Source organism: Nothoprocta perdicaria, unplaced genomic scaffold, assembly GCF_003342845.1.
Source record: "Nothoprocta perdicaria isolate Ctin4 unplaced genomic scaffold, notPer1 scaffold_169, whole genome shotgun sequence".
Classification (NCBI taxonomy): Eukaryota; Metazoa; Chordata; class Aves; order Tinamiformes; family Tinamidae; genus Nothoprocta; species Nothoprocta perdicaria.
In genome coordinates, this window is record NW_020454860.1 from 1183863 (window position 1) to 1206131 (window position 22269).

Consider the following 22269-nt stretch of genomic DNA (forward strand, 5'->3'; position numbering starts at 1 on the left):
CATGACAAATCTGTACTCATTCAATGAGTATGAATGTGGAGTGATTTCCTATCAGTTAAGATTCCAGTGAGGGCTCTCACACTTCCAAGTAGGAGACTTTGCTTCTTTGCAGCACAGGCACTCTAAGTCCAAGTGGAACTGCCCAACTTGAGCCCAAAGCTAACACAACATATTCAAAGAAGTCCAGACTAACGTCCATGACACTTAACTGGAACTATGAACTGAGCACTTCTGCCACTGCAGAAACTTTTGGAGCAGAACCCAAACCCCAGGCGCTACCCTGCCAGCAAAAACGGGGGCAGCAAACTGCAGGAGCACTTAACAGCAAGGTACTGTTTGAYATACTGAAAGTATAAGAAATAAGATTCATACAGACAGAAAAAAGGCACAAAATTGGTCATCTCCTAGCTTCTTGCTACATTACACATTCATGTGCTTWAATTCGCTAAAATGTTTGCTAACCAAGGTCTTCTACTAATAAACTGTATTATATAAATAGCTATAATTGTGACAGAGTAATAAAAGAAAATATTTTATATTTGTGTATATTGATTATATTCATAATCAGTAACACTGTACACGTATATAGCATATATATTTTATATTTTTATAGCATTTATATTATATAAAGCATGTCACCCAACACTTTCGAATCAACTGCAATTAAGACAGGACTTTTCTTCCAGCACTTTTTTTATTCAGTTTGCTTTATTTTCACCTCCCCATTTAAGATACATACTTCTTAACTGCTCCAGCTTCTCTTACTTCTTTCCACTCATCATTCAGTGCAGAGGACAGAGAAATGGAATAGCAACCACTATTCTGCTTATTTGAAAGGGCATAACTAGGCCTGGACACTTTTGGTTTCGATTCCTGCCAATAAAAAAAACAAATAATGAAAAAGGATTACACAACTAGACCTATAAAATAAAATCACAAAAACAATCAAAAAGTCTATCTGGAATGGCAAAGGTGCACTACTCCTCCTAGGCACGCTACTGCCTCTGCTCTGCTGCACCCAGTTTACACAGAGCTCAGGTGGGAAACAAGCTTCCATCACCCCTACATTCATTTACTCTCAACTTGCCACCCTAGATACACCATGAGAGGTGCAATTGTGTGGCTATAGGCACACAGAGCCATGAATCAACCAAAAATTCATTATTTTCCACTTGCCAGTGCTGAGAACACCTCTGTACCATCTTTCCATGGGCACTTTACTGTTAAATCTAGCATTTTGCTGTTCAGCCATGCCACACTAAGGGATAAATCACAAATGTGACTGTTTCTTTTAGCCATGGATAAAGAAAGAATTTATTCTGGGYATCTGGCTCATCTAAAATTTACTGTAACTCGTGAATTCCAAAAGATGGCAAGCAACAACTACTCACTAACCTGAAATGCAGGCTCATGCACACTGGAGGTATTGTCTTTGGGCATACATTGCCTAAGTAGGCTCTTATTGTAACTCATAAAAGAGCTCTCTTCAGCAGAAAGATCCTTGAACAAAGGGAAGGCTTGCTTCAAAGACAAAGCCTCGGAGAGATCTGGTGCTCTGTTCTTCTTGCTCACATCTGCAATTAACTCAGTGAGTTTAACTTCTTCCCACTCTGCAAGTGGCTGGGACAGTTCAAGAAAAACAAATTCACTAGATTTGGCTGGAAGGAATAAAAAATAAATAAAAAAATAAAAAAAAGAGGAAAGAGCATTAGCACACTAAGAAGGCAGAACAGAACCATAGAAAACTTTTTACATAAACTGTAAAACTACCATTCAAATTTGTTTCAACAAGTCTCTGTGAACAGTTTAGAAGATTTACATTACTATGCATATTCAAAAAGCATAAAGAGCTTAAGCATRGAAATTTAATAGCAACTCCTGGAGGTTTCCCATAGGCCAAGAGTGTAATCAAAGTAAATAAACCTAATCTTAAGATATTCTGCAGCTTCAGACTTGACTTCCACTCTTTTGACTGAGAACTTTGTCTAGAAAAACCACTAATAACTTGATAAACATAGATCTAGGAAAGCAAAGGAAGCTCACTGCTGACACTCAATTCAGTCTTTAAACAGCTCTTGTTCCTTGGGAAAAAGTTAACTTTTTTTTCCTCCCATAAGTTTAGTGAGTGTAGGTTGAAACTTAAATTTCACAAAGCCAACTCTGACATCATAACTACAAGTAGAGGGCATTTGGTAGTAAACATTTTGCTAATGTAAAAATACTGTGGGATTGTGCTAGCCTTTGAATACGTGAGCAAAAGTTATATTCAGGTATTACACAGCTTCGCTCGAGGAAAAAAAAAAGTAAATCCAGTAAATGGCAGTTGTTTTGAATCACATTATGCTCTTCTTCCAAAGAAAAGAAGAGAAAGGTATTTTGAAAAAACAAAATTGATCAGCCTTTATCTTTTTTTTTTTTTAAAAAAAGGTTTTTTTTAAAAAAAGGCTTTTTTTTAAAAAAAGGCATTTTTAAAAAAGGCCTTTTTTTTAAAAAAAAAAAGTAAGCTTTCCTCAATATTCAGAAGTGCAAGTACAAAAAGTACAAAATAACCCTTTAAAAATAACCCTATATACTACATCCTTTTCAGCATGCTTAGGAAAAGTGATTACTCACATGACTTGCAGAAAACAGATTTTCCCAGCTGTGTTTCAATCTTTTCTACACAATCAGCAGACAACCAAAGGAAAATGATYGTCCTTGAAGAGCCACCGTCACTTTTCCACAGACCAAACCTTCTCAGATCCAGAGTATCCACTGTCAGCTTAATATTCTTATTAAGAGCCACTGTAGAAAACAGGATTTAAAATAAACAAGCCTTAGACAGTCTTAGATAATTATAAAGGCATACTACATAATTATTAGTGTGCAAGTATGATCAAAGTATATTAAAACTATTGTGATTTTACTCCTGCCATTATACTGAATACTCGTAGAACTTAATATTTAAAATCACTCTTTCCAAACGATATAAAACATAGTTATCAAGTTGTATCATCACAAGATAAACATAAGTAGATAATCCTTCACGAAAAAATCATATTTTTGCTCAGAATAATCTCAGTTAATTCCTACATATATACAAAAAAAAAAAATTCTAAGTCACGACAGATGGATTGATGGAATGAAATAGGCATTCAATTCAGAATTACTCCCAAACATTATCACATGTTACCTTTGGAAAACTGCAAATCTACAATTACATTCTTCTTGGCTTAGGCAGCTTGCACATTTTCATTTAAAATACCAGAGGGCCTAAACCTCTGATCTCAAGAGACTGRTATTTCATCTCAAATATAAAAGTCATATTTATCAAAATTTATCACTTAAATATGCAAAATTGTAATTGCAAAGTTCTTAAAATAAGCTCACCTTAAAAGTGTAAGAAGCGGTTAAACTATTAATATTTACATACTAGACACCAAGTTTTATTTATTGATAAATTTTTATTTTAAAAAGGCTTCAATGTYTTTGTCAGAGCAAATAAAATAAAAAAATAAAATATTCAAGATAGCAACATATACAGAACATTTTCATACTGTATTTGTAAGGTTAAGAGAAAGACAAAGAAACAAAATTCTTACCTTGAAAAGGGATCGTAATATGCTTGGTCGTAAACTGAAATAAAGTTAAAAACAATTAGCTTGCTTTTTACAAACTGACCAAAACAAACCAAGTAAGAATTCTTAATGATCAACTTACAGCTAAACAAACTGAAAAACGAAATGGCTAATCTAAGAGCGCAATCAACACTATTTCACTTACCCCAGYCCTCCTCAGTCCCCACTAGAGAACCTAAATGACAGCAAGCTGACTCGCACAGAGGTTCAGCACGGAGAAAGAAGCAAACTGCACAGAGCTGCCTGCAGACTCCTTGAGAGGGGAAGTGACGAATGCTCAGATGGCAAAACAGAGCGGAGGAGCCTGTTGGTTCAGCCTCCCAGGATAAAGACTGACAACTGCACTGCTTGAGCTAAGACTAGTTAAACATATATTGGAATGTTATCTTGCTAAATTTGTGAATTAAAAACCCTTAAGGTTAGTGCGTACACTGCCACTGTGTTAAAAGAAAGACTTAGCTAAATAAGGTGGGGCTTTTTGTCATTTTGGCTGAAGTTTGTCGTGTTTGTTGAAAACTTATTTCACCACACTAAGCACAAAAATAGTCATTTTTTCCAAGATAAAATYTTCTATAAAAACACTTAAAAACCTAAGAGTTACTTTAAAAGATATTTCTACCCCTGCTTCAAATGATTTTGGCACATTTAGGAGATCTCTATGTGATGTTTTCACTACGGCACAAGAATTCCTCTAACTCATTTCTAAACAATCTCAAAGTGGCACCATAGTAATGCAACTTACCCTAGCATGACTTGTTGGTGGCCATTTAAACTTCCCAATGTACAAACTAGCAAAAGCAATCTCCAATGCTCTTTTTTTCTCTTCACTAGGTATGCTATCAGAAGGTAACATGACAGGACATTTAGTTTCATTTGACTCCATCAAAATCTGTAAAACAAAACAGCTCTTATTATTACAGGGCTTTGAATGAAACATTTCCCTCCTGTAATCTTAGGAATTTTCTYGTAAATTTCTTGTAAGAATTTACTCCCACATTTAACTTAAATGTAAAAACTTCCATGGTGAAAGCTGTAGGTTATCCACTTCTCAAGGGCTGAACACTAGCTCGTTCCCAGTCTGAACTCCATACTGCCAAAGCTTAACCTGTGCTCTTTAGCAATCTAAACTCACGTGAAAACCAACAGAGCAAGGGAAAAAATCCTCCCTTTTGATATTAAAGGCACAGGATGCCTACTTTACAGCAGTGTATTGGGAAGAGGCAGCCGTGGCTATTTTGACATGGTTTGGAACTAGAGATAACCAAAATCCAGGTCAAATATAGCAACACAAGGCTCACAAAGTCCAAAATGGGGCAACAACCTTTACAGATAGCTTTAGGTTCAAATTATATTGATACTCATGAAAGGGAACAATTTTGTCCTATCCCTTTCTGCTATTCACAAAGATCCTTAAGTTTCTATGTGCACTGAACTACACAAGAGAAAACTAGATGACAAGAAAAAACTACCGGCTTGAATTTCAATGAACAGCAAAAAAAGTGTGTGGGGGAGGGGGCGGGGGGAAGAGAAGTATCTCCATCCTGTCCAGTTCTAGTCCAGGCTACTACTTAACCTTTCCTGTTTTGTATTATAAAATACTTTCAAAATGTTTATTTTTGAAATATAAAATACATAAGTTACAAAACCATTCAAACGTCACAACCAGAAGTTTTCTCTGAAGACTGTCCAGAATGCCCTCTGAAATAAATTACTACAGCTACTGCTTGTTGCTAGGACTGATCATATCTGCTCTAAGTGTTTCTCTCGTGTTCTAACGTGTATTGCACAAATAATTAAAGAACTGGCATAACAACTCACAGGCCAAAATTACACTACCTGCTCTGTGCGACTTTCCACCCTGTCTTCCAATAGCATTTTTGAGAAAAGTAAATCAGACTCATGGTCTATTTCTCGATTATCAGTTATATCATCCTGCAGTGGCTCTGTGCATTTTGGTTCMGAAGAGTCATCCTCATCATCACTGGAAAGGATAACTAAAGAGGAAAACAAAACAGCAAAATGTATACATATACTACAGGATGCAGGTTTAAGAATATTTTGTACATTGCAAGTTTCAGATGAGCAAAGAGTGCGCTCTCCTTTAGCACAAAGRACATCGCCCCACCTGGCCCGTGGCTATAACAAACAGCACTGCTTCCTAACTTCTCTACAGCCAAGGTCCTCAAAGTTTTATTTGGGTGACTGGAAGGCAGGTAAGTTGTGGCTTCAGAAAGAGCTTATACTTCTCTCAATATCATTAAAGATACAAACTTACACGGCCAAAGTCACTAAAGTCAGCTGCAGAGTTCAAACTGGAATTGGAAAATCCTTCTGCTCATGCTGCATCTGGAGTACAGGACCCTCTATCCTCATTATAGCGAGCACTGCACAACATGCTACACGCCATATGTTCTTTGTCATCAACCTCCTGTTCCATACATTTCAAACGGTTCTCCCATTTTCCCTCTCTGCCTGGGAAAACCACACTCCCGGGGTAATTGCCGGCAGCCCTCGCCCAGTACATACTTGGCTCAAGTGAAACAAGTGGCCGATTACCCCTGCAGCTTCTGCTCCGCAGCCCGCCCGGTCGCCACGCCGGGTCCCCGCTGCGCTCCCCGAGGGCGCTGACTCCTGGTGAATCCGCAGCCTTGGCATTGGCAGGAAGCTGCTTCTCCAACAAGTTTCTGGGAGGGGACTCTGCGCCGGGCACCTCTGCGCAGCCGTGAGCAGAGCTGAAATGGCTCTGGGTGGAAGCGTCTTTACGACCCGTCCCCAGCAGCTGGGGAACGGGCTCCTGCTCCAGGTTAGTCCCGCGACCTTGCTGATCCTCACGGAGGTTTCTGCAGCCAGGAGAYCGAGCTGAACTTGATCTTTGCTCCTTCTAGAAGACAGAAATCAGAAACTGGGCATACGTTTATTTCTTGACCTTCTTATGATAGTTCAGATCAGCGACCGCTGAGGCTTTGTGATGTACTAGATAAAATAGTGCTTAATGCAGCTGTATTTTATAGCTCAAAGTCAGAGTAATTCCTCTCGCTATCTCAGAGGTTATTACACAAAGGTAAGAGGAAGAACTTTTAAAAGAATAATATGTTCCCTGTTCAAACTGAGTAAGAAACTGTATCTGTCTTTCAGAAACTCCTTTTAAGTCTGACCTTGAAAAACAAAGAACTGGCAATTATCTTTACTCTGAAAATGTATGGCTTTGTCCACCAGGTGAACAGGACTCTGTACCTACCACCTACACCAGCGGGTTTTTAGAAACAAGTTAACACATACACCTTTATCATACTCAAATGCTTGAGTAAAACTCTCGTCTTAACTAATTCTCTCTCTTTTTTCTTCCTCCCCAAAACCCTAGTGACAGATCAGACTAACACTTTTGGAGACAGCATGATAGGCTGAAGAGGAAGGAGGAAGATACCCTCTTCCAGATTTAAAATCCCCATATATACTTAATAATTTTTGTTTGAATGTCCCTAAATCAGTTTCACACCATCTCTGAAAGAAACATTAAYTCTGCAGCCTGATGCTGTATTTCCTAAACAATTTGTTCCATGCTCCTGTCTGAAAGGCCACAGACATTCACCTCTCCTTGCCTTCCAGCTACAACAGGCATATTCCCATGCAGGGGAAAGGAGCACACATGTCCACCCCGCTTCCCACCTCAACATTGCTCTCCCCTGCTGCAACAGGGATAAAGGTATCCTTAGACAACCTGATTACCACTACAGTTCCTGCATTTTGGATGTTGCTGCTGCTAAAGTAAGAAAGTGTGTGTGCATATGTGTCCACATGCGTTAAAATTAAGGATAACTTACAGGTGGCAGAAGCGATTTTTCTGGAAKGTGGGCATTATGGTCATCACTAAGTTTTCTTTTCCTTTTCTCAGAATCAGCAGAGTCTGATCCCTTCCAACCAACAGAGTTCATGTTTTTGTTCCTCTTACCCTCTTCCTCCACACAGTTCTTATTTTCTATGTCAAAACATGAAAAAARAAAGAAAAGCAAAGGGAAAAAGAGCAAAGTTATTTAATGGATTAACCTCAAAAAACCTTYGTATTCATTCTTAAWTGATAAGTCTAAATAAAATGCATTTAAGCAGACAACTTCCAGAAGTGAGAGTTCTTCCTTTGTTAAACTGTGTGAGCTTGTCAGAGTATATTAACTAAAACAGTTAGGTAAAGATAACTGCTGTAAAAATATTTAATATAGGGGTATAAAGAAGTTCATAGCTCCTAAATAACAATTAACATTCTGTATTCCACAGTCCTCCCTGCAGCTTCTGCTGGACACAATTCTCCACAAGTTCTTTTCAAATTCTCAAATATTGCTAAACAATCTTACAAAGACGGTACATTCACCTCTAGAGGGTCATCATAGAGCTCATTTTTCAGGGGCAAATAAGAATATTGTTGTTTAGCATGGGCATTTTAGCAGGCTTCCCAAACCATTCGAGTATTCTAATATATTCCATTCTTTTTGTAAAGGAACATTACAGTAATGACACAGTGAAGCTCATTTCAACCTCCTTTCGTTCATATACCTGAGTCATCATGGCTTTATTATGATTTTAAAGCACAGCTTTAGTCGTTTGATATATTTTCCTACATCTGTAAATACTGCATTTTACAGAAACATACATCCTGTCTGCAGCATCTTCTATTACTCTTTTTTCTTGCTCTTCTTATAATTAGTTAAACATTTCCATCCCCAAAAAARCTTTTATAGCAAAACACTAGATTGTTGCTCACTACAAACCTTTCTTCTGTAGCTCACGTTTCCTCAAAGTGACGACAAAATTATTGCTTTCTGATTCCTTAGAAGGCTCGATCATTTTACACAGGCCATCGTCTGTCTTTCTCAGGCAACACTCATTCCTGCAAAGAACATTAACTATGACTTATCTTTTATTCTGAAAGAATACTGAATTTTCATCCCAGGAAAAAGAAAGAGACACAAACTATTGCCTCTCTCTTGAACGTGTGACGCTTATGTTAACGAAGTGCAGGCTAATTCAGCTCATTATGGAAATAGTCAGTTAGATACTCTGATGTTATTAATACAACAGATACTTCTAAAAGATGCAATGGATGAAAATGTGACATGCTGGAAATTCTATTGAAAATGCAACACTTTTCAGAAATTGAAATACTATTTTGCTGTAAAGCGTAAATGTGACAGGAACATGTAACAAGAAGAAGAAAGAAGGAGAATGACAGCTAGTTGGTTCTGTCTTTGCTTTCTCCATCTATGTGGTGGGAATAACGCAACACAGGGTATTTACAATCTAGATTTAAACTGCTAGGAAAATTCACTGTGTTAAATAATGAGAGATTTGAAGTGTGATTCCCTGAACAAAGCAGCCTGAAACAGTAACTTGAGGAGGAGCTGGGGGGAACAAACCAACCACCCAAACAACAACCATGTAAATGGGGATGGAAGAGAAAGAAGAGGAGGAGAACTACAGAAAGGAAAACTACAAGGTATCAGCTGAGCTCATAAATTCATTCTAAAAAAGGACATGCAATAAAAACAAAAAAAGTATTTTTCTCTACTTTTCCTACTTTGTTTTTTTAAATGTAACAAAGAAAAAATCAATATACTAAGTGGTACTGATAGACTGAACACTATGATATATTTACATTTGAGGTCTGACCCTGCATACACACTCTTTTGATTTCTCTAAAGGTTAATTACAGGCAACAAAAGTCTATAAGTACTTTGGTTACAAGGGTATGCACCAAGATACCACACTTAATTATGTGGTCACATGATATTCTCACACAGGAATTTAACTACATTCAGTGCACAAGACTTCTGAGCAGATCTACACYGATAAAAAGAACCCAACCTGCATGGTGTCGGCTTCATTTGCTGCGGCAGTTTGAAGAAAACAAGAAAATAAAGGAATATTTTACAGATAAAATTGCATAATGCTGCTCTGGAAAATCTTCTGCACTCCTTTCTGTCACTTCACTTAAGCCCCAGTGATTCTGCTTGCATCATTTTAGATAAGGGTCAATGTACAATCTCGCAGGCCAGTTTACCAAGTGCTACATAGTGACGGCAAAGGCACCGSTGGCCGAGCTCGGGCCTCTCAAGAACGCCACCCACGCCGGGAGAAGGAGCTTCCTGACCCCTTGATTTAGATGTTTGAAACAGATGCTCGTTTTTCAGTGCCACATCTGTTAGTTGCGGCATCACTGCCTTTGGGGAATTGTGTGAGAAATATAATAAAGTTTTCTAAAGTGCTCGGATACTACAGTAATGAGCACTAGGTAAATACCATGAAAAATAATAGAGAGAGAGATTGGACAGTTCTAGTTCTGGAATAGCCTTACTCAAGATTTTGGGAACTATATGCATCTCATATTTGTATGCATAACTACATTGATCTGATTATAAAAAAAGACAGCGACATTAAGTGCTTCTTGGCATTTAACATCAATGTCACAATCCAGACACGTCAACAGGAATGTTGCAGCTGCACCCTGAACACAGCCCATAGACACCCTCTGCATGTTTTATTTCTAATCTCCACCAAGGCAACTCAGCTTAACATGCACTGCTCTACAGGTGCACACCTCACCTAAAAAACTAATAGAAGTATAGACTGTTCTCAACAACCACTATGAACCAGTATGAAGCAAACACACACACACACACACACACAACCCCTGAGTTTAAGATGAACCTAATATTTGTCATACTGAGAGGTCAGTGGTGATTTGAGTAAATGCATTTTACAGTGGGTTTGAGTGAACAGGGAATAACATCCATGGGGAGAAAGGAGACAGGGAACCTGCAGGAAGTTTTAGCCAGTAGACAAAGTTCCCTGATATCACTCGCTATTCCCATCATTCACAGTTCTTTGTTTAACCTGAGATTTCCAGAGCACAAAACAGGTTTGATTTTCAGAGGAACAGTAGGAGTGCGAGTACCTATATAGGTATACACACATATTATAGGGGGAGACATATTAAGGTTAAGGTGGGGACTTTTATTCTTCTCCAACAGGACAGACTCCAAAAGAGTCAGTGCCAAGAATATCCTGTGCACAGGCATCAGCTACAGGGAGATAATCAAGACRAAAGCAATTTGCTGTTTTGTTTTTTAAAGATATTTCTACATTTCTCTACTTCCTATGCAATCTGTTACACTTATTAATGTGCTAGTCACTGTGGAGGGGCTTGGCGAGGGAACAACACTCCTTTTGCTGTTTTTCCCTAATTCCAGACCCTTGCAAAAAGATCTAACAGTTAATATCAGAAAAGCATATGGCAGAAATACAAAATTAACCTTTGGTGAATGAACTCGTGTCTCCAGCAAGCTCAGCACACCAGCTACTGAAATGGAGCAAGACCTTGTCTAGCCCAGAAAGACAAATGGAACTGGAGAACACACAGACTTCATTTCATCCTGGTTAATACAGAACTAGTTCCACACCTGTGTAAAAGGTCTGAAGCTCTCTCTGTATTCCTAATACTTTTTATCATTGCACATTATTCCTCCCCCAAAATTTCATGCTATTTGTCTGTGTGGATACTTTGCTTTTAAGCAAAGAGAAGGTCACTGAAGACAAGGAAAAAAAACAGCAGCTTACTCTGAATTCAACAGCCACTTTTAGCTAAGATGAGGATTGCATAATTCTAATCAATTATTTCTACTAATTTTGCATGTCAAGTTTTGCTGTGATGCTCAGTCAAGAAAAATACAGGAAGAAAAGAGAAAAATGAGATTCTAAGCAGCGACAAAGCAATCTCTCAAAGAGCAGCACTCTGCAGATGTGCTTGTGAGCAGTGAGGGATGAATAAAGAAACGAATTCTCACATATAGACATTTAGGGGGATTTTAAAGATATTATTTGAAACCATGCTAGAAAGCAAAAAAAAAAAAAAAAAAAAGACAGCAACAGGAGAGCAAAATTTTGGTTCTAGACACAAAGTCAACTGAAATATACTTGAAACGGCCACTTATATAGACCAAAAACACTCTTTCATTAGGAATGGACACTCCTTCTAGAAAAGGAACAGCAATGTAGCAACATTAGGTGCAGCAAAAAAAAAAAAAAAAGAATAAATGCAGCGTTAAAACAGCTAGTTGCAGCAGTATTTTAGTTCCCAATTCAGGAAATTTAACTTCTGTTTCAAGACAGTCTCAAAAACTGTTCCAGCAAAACCGTTTTCCATTGCGAAGTCATGTTATTTCAGGAAGACTGGTAAAATCAGCAGTGAACAACATACCTTTTGGACAGAAAAGACCTCTCATGAGGAGGACTTAATATTTGACATGTCTGTAGGTTGGCAACAGATGATGAGGGTGGTTGACCTGATTGTACCTTGTCAGCATCTGATAAATTAGCATCAATAATTACGTGGCTGTCTATGTATTTTCTTCCAATTTTCGTCCTCAGGACATTCGTCAAGATAACTTTGGGTTGCCTGCCATATATATAACGATAAATCATAAATACTGCACTCAAATTCAGAGAAAGCAACTTCTAATTGTGCATCTCAGTGGCTTGATAATCCCCAACATCATTAAACAGTATTATTTTCCCCCCTTCCCACTCCATCTTCTAGGCACACAATAAAAAAAAAAAAGTCCTCCACAAAGGAGCTTGAAATTCCAGGTGAGCAGATRAATGCTATAAGTAGCAAGAAAACAGGGAAAATGTTTGTTTAAGGCTAGATGCATCATTTCACCATAAACAGATACTATGCACAGTGCATTGCCACTAACGTATCATCTTAACACTATTTTACTACAGGTAAATCCTTATCTCAAGTCGCTGCAACATCATAACATACAAAGAATTAGGGAGCAAGGAAATCTTTATTTTCCTATGAACAAGAAGCCTCCAGTAAAACACATTGGATTTCCTCAAGCACTTGGTTAACAGGTAGAAAGTAGCACACACAAATTTAGCAATAGCTTTTGTTTCTTCCCTCTCAGTTGCCAGAGTAGGGGGAATACAGCAATGTCAAGGCCCAGAAGAACATCTGCAGGTGTTAGAAAGGACAAGCATTAGGAATAAACAAAATATGAAAATGTGACTGCTTGAACAGTGAAGCGTGAGAGCAACACAGCACATCTGACACAAAGTAAGCACAGCCAGCTTGCTGGGGAAGCCCTTCACTTACTTCCCTCTTTCTTAAATGGTGCTTTAAATTCTACCCTTTCCTTTGCAATTCAGGCTGGATTCCAGTGCATGCCATGGCCTTCCTGGGATCTGSTTGGAACACTGCTGCCTTCTGGATATCTGCTGAAGGTCCCTCTTGCTCATATTTGAAGTGCAGTCCAGCAGCGTGGAACGTCTGGGAGCACCTGCACCTCCTGCTGCACCGAGAGGTGGATTTCCTTTTTGGGGAGGGACTACATGGGGGCAAGCAGCAGCTGAGGTTCGCARGGGACCTGCAACAGGGCTAGGACTTAGGAGGTGAGCCTAATGCAGAACACAGTTCTCTGGGACATAGTCTCCAGCTATGAGAGACAACACAGGCAGCTCCATCTCCATGTGAGGAGGAACTTCTTCACTGTGACAGTGCCAGAGCCCTGGCACAGGCTGCCCAGGGAGGTTGTGGAGTCTCCTTCTCTGGAGATCTTCCAAACCCGCCTGGATGCCGCCCTGTGCCCTGGGTGTCCCTGCTGAAGCAGAGGGGTTGGACTAGACGATCTCTCGAGGACCCTTCCAACCTCAACCATTCTGTGATTCTGTAATGGAAGCCCCTAAAATCTCTACTGTCAGCAGCTAGGAAGAAACATCAGGGAGAAGAAAAAGAAATTAAAAAAAAAAAATCCACTCACTCTACCTATGCCCTGTTTCKTATCTCCATCCTAAGTACCTCCAACTAAGCACTGCCTGACAGGGAGTAGGAAAGGGGAAAATACGGGACTTGATAGGCCTGGCCTTTCTTCTGACCTTTTAGGCCTCCTCTCAGCTTTGTGCCTGGTCACAGACCATAACAGTGAATATACTTTAATACCTTGTCAGAGAACAGCAGGCCATTTCTTGTGAAGAGCGTGCTTGCAGGCAAAAGAAATGGGCATTTTGAGAGTCCAACAGTTGAATGAGAACAAATTGGTCTTGTCAACAAAGCACCATCTAGAAACCAACCGCTCAGAAATCCTATTACCCCGTGCCTGCCACCATCTCTCTCAATTATCAGCAAAAGAAACCATGTGCAAGGGAATCCAGCCAAGTCAGATGGCATGAKACTAATATCCATGAATGAGACAAGACAACCTCGGTACAACAAAGAACAGTTTCTCATGCAAAATAACAGCAAGAAAAAATATTTTTTAGTGACAGGAAGCAAAAAGCATTGAGCAACATACCTTTTAGATAGAAAAAGGCTTTGGAGAGTAGGATTTAAAATTTGCCATATCTTTAGGCTGGCAACAGATGATGAAGGCAGTTGATTTGTCTGCAGTTTGTCAGCATCAGAAAAATTAGCATCAGTTTTGGGTTGCACCTGTGCGTATTTTCGTCCTATTTTCGTCCTCAGGACATTCGTCAAGATAACTTTGGGTTGCCTGCCATACATATAATGATAAATTAATAATGGGGTGCTGAGATCTTGTCAAATKACATGAATTCAACAAAACTTACTTTTTTAAAGACTTTTTTTTAAGGGTTTAAAACTCCTTTTTAAGTGTTTATTGTTCCTGTATCATACCTAATAGTTTCAAGAGTATTAAGTTCACTTCCCTGACAACAACAAAGCAGTTCACTTGAGAGAAGAGGAATGAGAACTGCATTTCTCTCCATTAGGAAATGTCAGAGTTTCTTATTCTACCAGCAGTAAGTATCACATCTGTGCACAATTCTGGGCTGCCAAAATTCAATGCAGAGGCTYGGAAATTTTGCTGCATCTTTTTTTAATTGGAAAATACTGCAAGTAGCATCACTATTGCCTGACAAATTGTTCCAAAAATACATGTTTGAGCACTTGTTTTCATACCCTGAGTATGCTCRTATTGTGGTATCTTACTTTAGAACCAGAAATATTCAGTGGTTTCCATACACAATTTAAGACACAATCTTTCTGGAAAAAAATACAGTAATACAATGTTATAGTTTTGTTATATGTTATAGAATCTCCCCATGACTATTGCTATTCAATTCTGCTTTAAAAAATGACATACAATTTTGAATTCGGTGGTTATTAAAAGTTCCCCATTAAGACTTCAAACAAATGTCCACACTGCACTGAAACTGCTAGACAGACATCGAAGTCTCCACCTTAAAGAATTAATTCTGTAACATGGCCAGTAGCTTGGACAGTCTCTTTTAGACTCCTAACTAGTATACACCATAGATAATTTGTCAGAGTTTATCTTAGAGGATTTATCTCATTTTCAAATTGGGGTTCTTTTCCTAGAAAAATTGGTCCTAAGAGGACACTGAAACTCCAGCTCAGGCTTTTTTCAGTTTTTAGAAGACTAGCAAGGTAAAACTTTCTCTGTGTCTTGTCTAAAATGACAAACTCAGTTGTTCACATTTTACATCCAGAGGCTTTTACAGCTGGAATAAGCCACAGTTTCTACTAGCGTAGATGGGACACGCTACAGCTGCGTTTCCTAAGCAAAAGGCTGCTCCTGTCCAGTGGGTGGGCAACTGGGTAAAACAACTTTTAAGAAGTTACAGCTGTCCCACTGACGTGCTGCGTTCAGCTCAACCGCGTGCTTGCGCAGAACCTAGCGGGGTTAGTAGAGCTAAGTATGCCAAGAAAAGTGCTGAAGAGAAGTGATGCTTGAAACGAAAGAAAAGCTTGGAAACTGCTTTGCTAAAGAAACCTGTTGAACTCAGGGAAGGCGTTTCAAGAAATSCTGACGTTTTACTGTTGGACCAACAGCTACACGTTGAGATTTTTTCAACCACCTCCCAGTTACTTGCCATGTTAACCAGACACCCTCTCCCACCCATATACCCCCCTACCATCCTCCAGGAGACGGAAAAAACATCAAGGTTCTAGGTTGGAGAACCTATCTGAGAAGCTACAAACATGCATGCAATGAGCTGCTTTCTCTGAAGGCCCTTTACATTTGTTACATTTGTTTTTTAAGATTGTTGCAAATAAACTTAAATAGCTCCCATTCAAAAACCAAGTAACTTAAGATCAAATTAAGTCATTTTTCTCCATAATCTCGGCTTGTCTTAGAAGCTTCCCGGAGATAAAAATAGTGAAATACAGATAATGTGGAGTCTCAAAAAGAGATCCTTAAACTCTGGAAAAAAATAAATCATAGCATTCTTACAAAAGAATCTGGACAGAAAATTAAAAAACATAAAAAGATTTAATCATGCAAGAGGGGGTCCCTGATTAGCTACAGGAAATACAGTCTAAGGTTTCTGGAGCAAGAGATGAACTCTGCGATGGGAATATGAAGTTAGGTGCATATGTACTAGGATAGTCTGCCGGCCTCATCAGAGGACTGACCCAGGCAAGCGGGTAGCTCCAGAACGGCACAGGCAGAGACRCAGAAACGCAGATACACACTGTCCTTTTATCTAGATCTGGATACATTCTGTGACTGCTTAGGCAGAGAATGGCTGTTTTTAGAAACCCTTTCCAAAAATCTGTGCATCTGCTTCAAATATCATGGCTTTTAAAAGGTCTATACTACACTTCGAATATCTAAAGACACAGATCCCTATATTACCTGCTAAGTTGTTCACAAAAGCAAGTAAATGAGGTATACAARAGAAATTTCAAAAGATAAAAGTGATGCCAAGCAAGAGAAAAAAAAAGTGAGAGACACAGCAAGCAAATTACACAACATAAAGTCTGGAGGCATCTTGGTAATGGAAAATCAAAATATTTTTGTTTTTAAAGCAGTTCCCTACTCCACCCTACTGCTTCTACTCCTCAATCCTTTTTCCAAAAGCAAAAATATATATGTAGATAATGGTAAGAGAAATATACTTACTCATGTAAGAGTGAAACAGGAAAAATTGTATTAAGAAAAATGCTGTCAACTACTACTCCTGGCTAATCTCAAACCACTTTTCAAAGACAAAAATCTACTATCCTACCATACAAAGGGCAGGACTGAAAAGTATTAGTTGCTTGCATGACTTGGGGAAAATATCTGGTCTCTTGACCTCTACTTAGGCAATATGTAGAACTAGATCCAGTTCTGTTTTCAATTACTATATTTACATGCACACCCAAATATAACCACTGCCTCCATTTTGCTCATGTTTGTGTTAGAGAGGTCGTCCAAATCAAAACTTGAAAGTTAGTGACTCCTCCTGCAGTTGCATTGATAATAGCTGCCTACTCCCCCATCCTCCTGCCTACAATTCTCCTCCTTGTGGATCCAAATTTTGTAAAATCTGCATTGCAGTGGTGGGATGATAAACACATATGAGGGTGCTCCAATAGACCCTACGAGAACTCAAGGCATGTCCTGGGGTTTGCAGAAAACCACTGACAGACATTTTGTTTATTTGCGATTCATCTGTTTGAGCGTAATCTACAGCCTATGCATAGGCCAAGCAGTCCTTGGCCTTTCGGAGCCCAACAAAACKAAATGATGCATCTTTAACGAGAAAATGTCACCAATGTTTACTGACTGCACTACCACTAAGTAGGAAGAGGACAGGCAGTGTCTTTCTCGACCCTTTCTTCAATTCAGCAGCATTCTGTTTTAACAGTAAGCCTGAAAATCCCTACTAACCTCCTTGGCTTCACTGGAGCAGGAAGTGTCAGGGCAAAGGAAACTTGTACGTAAGCAATTACCACCAAAACCTGACAGCTGCGTGGTGGTGGCGGTGCCTTCGGCCTTCACAGGTACTTCAATTAAAGTTTACAGTGTTGAGTCGGCAGAATTACACACATCTTCAAATACTCCTCCCAAGCCAAAGAAAGATTGACAGACCTAAACCAGAAGCTTGATTTTCAAAGTAGCACTGTCCAACTTGGATGACCCACGAGTAACACAGCTGAGGTAAGAGAATGTCGCCAGGCTATGGCAATAAACACTGTTATTCCCTTCCTCAACAGTAAATGSCATACAAAACATTAACAAGACCAATCACATAAATATGATGCCAAATTTTCTGCAAAGACATGAATAAGTTAAACTATTCACACTTAAGTAGGCAGTAACAATGGTAAAGCCAACACTTAAAGTAGAATGTGCCTCCCCAAATATGTGATAGGAACCGTATCCTGGGTAATACCAAATGAAGGTTACATTTTTAAAATAGTGGTTTGTCATCAAGATCAACATTTCCTTTTTATCCATACAAAAACTTCTGCCTTCTCAAGATCGTCACTATACCACTTAATATTTTGCCTTTTGCAAATTCTCAAGCTTTTGCTTAACCAGAGAAGTGGGTAGAGGAACCATACGAAGTTCAACAATGAAAAGCAAGTCCTGCACATGGAGAGGAATAACCTCAGGCACAAGCACATGCTGGGGCTGACCTGCTGCAAAGCAGCTTTGCAAAGCAGAATCTGGGGATCCTAGCTAAAAACAAGTTGACCATGAGYCACCAACGTGTCTTTGAGGCCAAAAATGTCAGCAGCATCTTGGGTTTCTTCTCTGCTCAGCCTTGGTAAGGACCCATCTGCAGAGCTATGCATAGTTCTGAGGTTCTCAGTACAAGAYGGACATGAGGGACAAAGAGACTAGAATATCTGCTCTACAAGGAGGGGGCTGAGAGAGGTGGGACCRTCTGCTCTAGAGAAGAGAAGCATTGGGGCTGGTATTTTTTCAACATATATCTGAAGAGAGAGTGCAAAAAAGATGGAGACAGACCTTTTCAGTGGTGCCCAGTGGCAGAACAAGAGGAAAAGGTCATAAATTGAAATTCAGGAAGATCTATCCCAATATGAGAGGGAAAAACTTGAACTGGTTTCCCAGAGAGGTTGTGAATTCTCCATCCCTGGATAGATTCAAAAGCCACTTGGACAGAGTCCTGTGTAACCTGCTTTACCTAACCCTGCTTGAAGGAGGTTGGACTAGATGACCTCCMAAGGTCTCTTCCATCCTATGCTACAGAATAAAAAATGTCACACATTAAGAGAAGATGATTTGAAACCAAACTGTTCAACAAGCAGTAATTCCTCTAGCCTGTGGTGCGGTCTTGTGATAACAGTTAAGTGATGGTTGCTTCATAATTCATAAGGCCATCAGATCACAGAAATTACACCTCACTGGAGGGGCAGGAAGCTATGTGACATCTTGAAGAAWCACCTCAGCATGACCTAAAACTGGAGATCACGGATACATGTCTTCAAGAAAGACTAGGAAACTCAGCCAACGTAAGCACAGAAGAACTAATTTTGAGATGATTCTTACCCAATTGATTCTTCATCATGACAGCTGTATCTGTCACAGTCACTTTTCCGCCTTCTTTTTGTAGGAGAATCTCTGTTCCTGATACTTAATCTCCACTGAAATAAATAAATAACAAAGATTCAACAGGCAAAAATATCATAAACATTATACTAGAAAGATGGAACAATGCAATTGCTCGACTAAAACAGAGCAACAAAAAGTATACATAATTTTGCAAAATATGCTTTGTTTAYGCATCCATATGCTGCCTTTTCTTGAAAGGAATTTGCTCTTTTTTCATAAGAAACTTGACAATAAAGGCAATTCAATTTCTTCTATTTGAAAGACTACCATTCCAAAGGGGAATTAAATATTAGACCTGTTTTACAACATCACAAATAGACAAGATATTGCCCACTCTCTTTAACAACTGCCTGTGTATATAATCAAAATATAGAAGCTCCTCTCAAAGGGGATTCTTAGCAGGGATATACATTTGAAAGCTTGACACTGGAGTGACATAATAAAACAACCGTTTTTTGGGTTTTTTTTTTTCATTTTTTCTTACCTTATCAAAATGTACAGATCTTTCCAAATTAAATATAATGGCACTCCACCAAAACATATCGTTTTTTCTGTGATTCCAGAAATTATCCCCCTATGCCATTTCTTCCTCCTATCCTCTTTTCATTTTTTTTTTAAATAGCAAAGTTAATAAAACATATGCAGGTTTGAAAATTTTGCCAGTCAGGCTGAAAGAGGACAAACCAACTCTTCCTTTCTGACTGAGCATGGAGGGGAAAAGATCATTGNAAAAAAAAAAAAAAAAAAAAAAAAAAAAAAAAAAAAAAAAAAAAAAAAAAAAAAAAAAAATCAGGCTCATACATTATGGCTACTTCAGTGAGGAAGCCTGGGAGGCATGTCCTACATGTCCTAAACTGCCATTTCTGCTCTTACAGGGATTGATTCTGTGATGAGAAATGCCCTCATTATTAAAATGTCTGGTAGCAGAAAATGGTTTTGAAGGTCTTCTCCCCTCCTCCTGCCCCCAAGCTCTCCTATGCCACTGGTCTCCAAGCGTGAGACACCGATGCACCCAACCACTGAAAGCAACACAAAAATTCTCATGTRTCACAGAGCAAAGTCATGCAACACTAAATACCCTGCCAACATCAACAGATCCTTGCTCCTACCTATGCATAAAACAATAATATGCCTTCTAATTATGATGCTTCATGACCTTTTCAAGATGAAACAGAATACAAAACAACTAGGCTTGTGTTAGAGTATAAGAAACTCTCTACCACATGTGAAGAATCTGAGAAACGGAGACATAGGTCAGAAAAATAGTAAGAGATAGAAAATACAGAAAAATGCAGGAAAAAAACCCACTTTTTTACTTCACCTAGTCCAATCACTATTTAGATACATATATATGTAAGCATCTATATTTACATGCATAAATATAGGGAGAGGAGAGAAGAGATTTCTATGTTGCTTTCTGGCTGTGCTCAAGAGGCTGCTGCTGCCAAGCACAGCAGGCATTGCTTCTGATTTCAAAACCCTGACTCTAATTGGATGCTCTGCTCRCTTAGGTACCTACAGGAGAAGACATAATGACACAGTGAACTTGCATTGCAACAGGGTCAAGGGATTAGATCTACCGAGAATTGGGTCAAACGAGCAGCACTACTGCAAGCTGAAAGCATCCCTAGCCCGCCCCACTCGCCTATACAACCCTTCTGGGGGCAAGAGCCCCTTGATTCTGAAAGCATCAAAGTCATCACCAAATTCTCAAGGATGATTTGAGGGAGGCAATAGGAGTACAATGCTTCCAAAACCTGGTACTTCAAAGATTTGCTGGATTTCAACGTCTTTCAAGTATATTTACTTAACAAATTTGCTTTTACATGCAACTAAGATGATAAAGATTGTCATTTATGATGTTAGCTRAGTACACACTTACGGTCTTTTAGTCTTAACACTGATATTTCTGCATGAGCATTTAAACCAGAAGACTACAGTATTCTACACATTCTTTTAAAGTTTCAACTCTCAGATACAAATAATGACTATGTCAAAATTTAATCTAAAAGAGACTTCCATCTCATAATAGAAACATTTGGAATAAGTATTCTGAATATAACCGGAAAGCTCAGGAATCAAAACAATGAACTTGTATATACATTTCCCTTTAAACTTACAATTTTCAAGACAATTTCAGAATAACTTTAGCAATGTGGAAATYTCCTGTCAAACTACTAGTGTCCAATTCTACTTTTTCATTATCTAGTTTGGCAACAGAGCACTAAGATATTTGGTTTTGTAACTGCAGGCCAGGAGGTAGATCTCAGACCCATGCACTGACTCTTTCCAAATCAGTTTGGGTCAGATATTGGTCTCACAGTTACAAGGCAGCGTTCAATATCAAAAAAGAAATCCAGCCTCCAAAGCAAAACAAGACATAGAACATGTTCCAAAGTACTTGGCACTGAGGAACTTCTCTTTACCTCTTTTAAAGGGCAGACCCAACGGCGGGAGCCTGAGAGCCTTGTCAGAGGGAACTGAACTTGGATATCCTCTGACTTGGTGTTTGGCTTCTTCTTTGGCACATGCAACTGAAAACAGAGCATGTTACACACACGATAAAACTAGATTATGCACTGATGCCATGGGCTGGCATACTGCCATGAACAAATTTGCCTAAATCATCACGCAAAATAAGGAATTGGGAAGCACTGACCTGTGGTTTTACGTCCATCCCCACTGAAACTTGGGTCTAAAATGATATTTAATACTAGTAGGCTAATACTAGGTGCTGAGGCACTGGGGAACTAGCTTTAACAGATCAATCATCTTAAAAGCAAACAGAAAACAAAATAGTACGAAAAGAAAAGCATCCTATTTCATTAACCTCATAACAGCTTCAGACGTGTCCTGGCACTGAGGTTAACTGGTACATACACTTTTCTCAGTTATTTCCTTCCACTCTCGTTTAATCTCCACATCTCAGTTTAAAGAACGATGAAGAAGACAAAGAGTTTCACTGAGTTAAGAAGCCACTGTATTCATACCCTCTTGAGAAAGAATTTTGAGGATGAAGAGCAATTATATCCTACAATAGCATCAGGATTTTGGTATATGATAATCAGCATCAAAAGAGTGATATATTCAAAGATGATACCAATTGCTGTTAGTGACAACCCTTGCAAAAATAGCAAGTCAAGTCATAGATACATTAAGATGAACAAAGCGAATGACATTTTATATCTAGTTAATTTAACCAGTTACTGGCAGCTAAACAAACAATGCAACCTTTGCCATTCACTCAGACATCTTGAGAAGTAAAACCTTAT

The 22269-nt window shown here is 38.9% G+C and overlaps 1 protein-coding gene across 1 annotated transcript in view; it reads right to left on the minus strand.

Annotated features, from left to right (window-relative positions):
- The window catches only part of SENP7 (SUMO specific peptidase 7), a 35787-nt gene that overhangs the window by 10952 nt on the left and 2566 nt on the right, over positions 1-22269 (minus strand). Inside the window, exons 3-14 of the mRNA XM_026035862.1 lie at positions 18935-19029; positions 13958-14155; positions 11863-12060; positions 8378-8496; positions 7439-7593; positions 6174-6498; positions 5454-5611; positions 4360-4506; positions 3582-3615; positions 2614-2784; positions 1396-1658; positions 740-873 (exon numbers count right to left, since the gene is read on the minus strand). Coding sequence (XP_025891647.1) covers positions 740-873; positions 1396-1658; positions 2614-2784; positions 3582-3615; positions 4360-4506; positions 5454-5611; positions 6174-6498; positions 7439-7593; positions 8378-8496; positions 11863-12060; positions 13958-14155; positions 18935-19029 — 1997 coding nt within the window. The remainder of the gene's footprint in view (positions 1-739; positions 874-1395; positions 1659-2613; positions 2785-3581; positions 3616-4359; positions 4507-5453; positions 5612-6173; positions 6499-7438; positions 7594-8377; positions 8497-11862; positions 12061-13957; positions 14156-18934; positions 19030-22269) is intronic.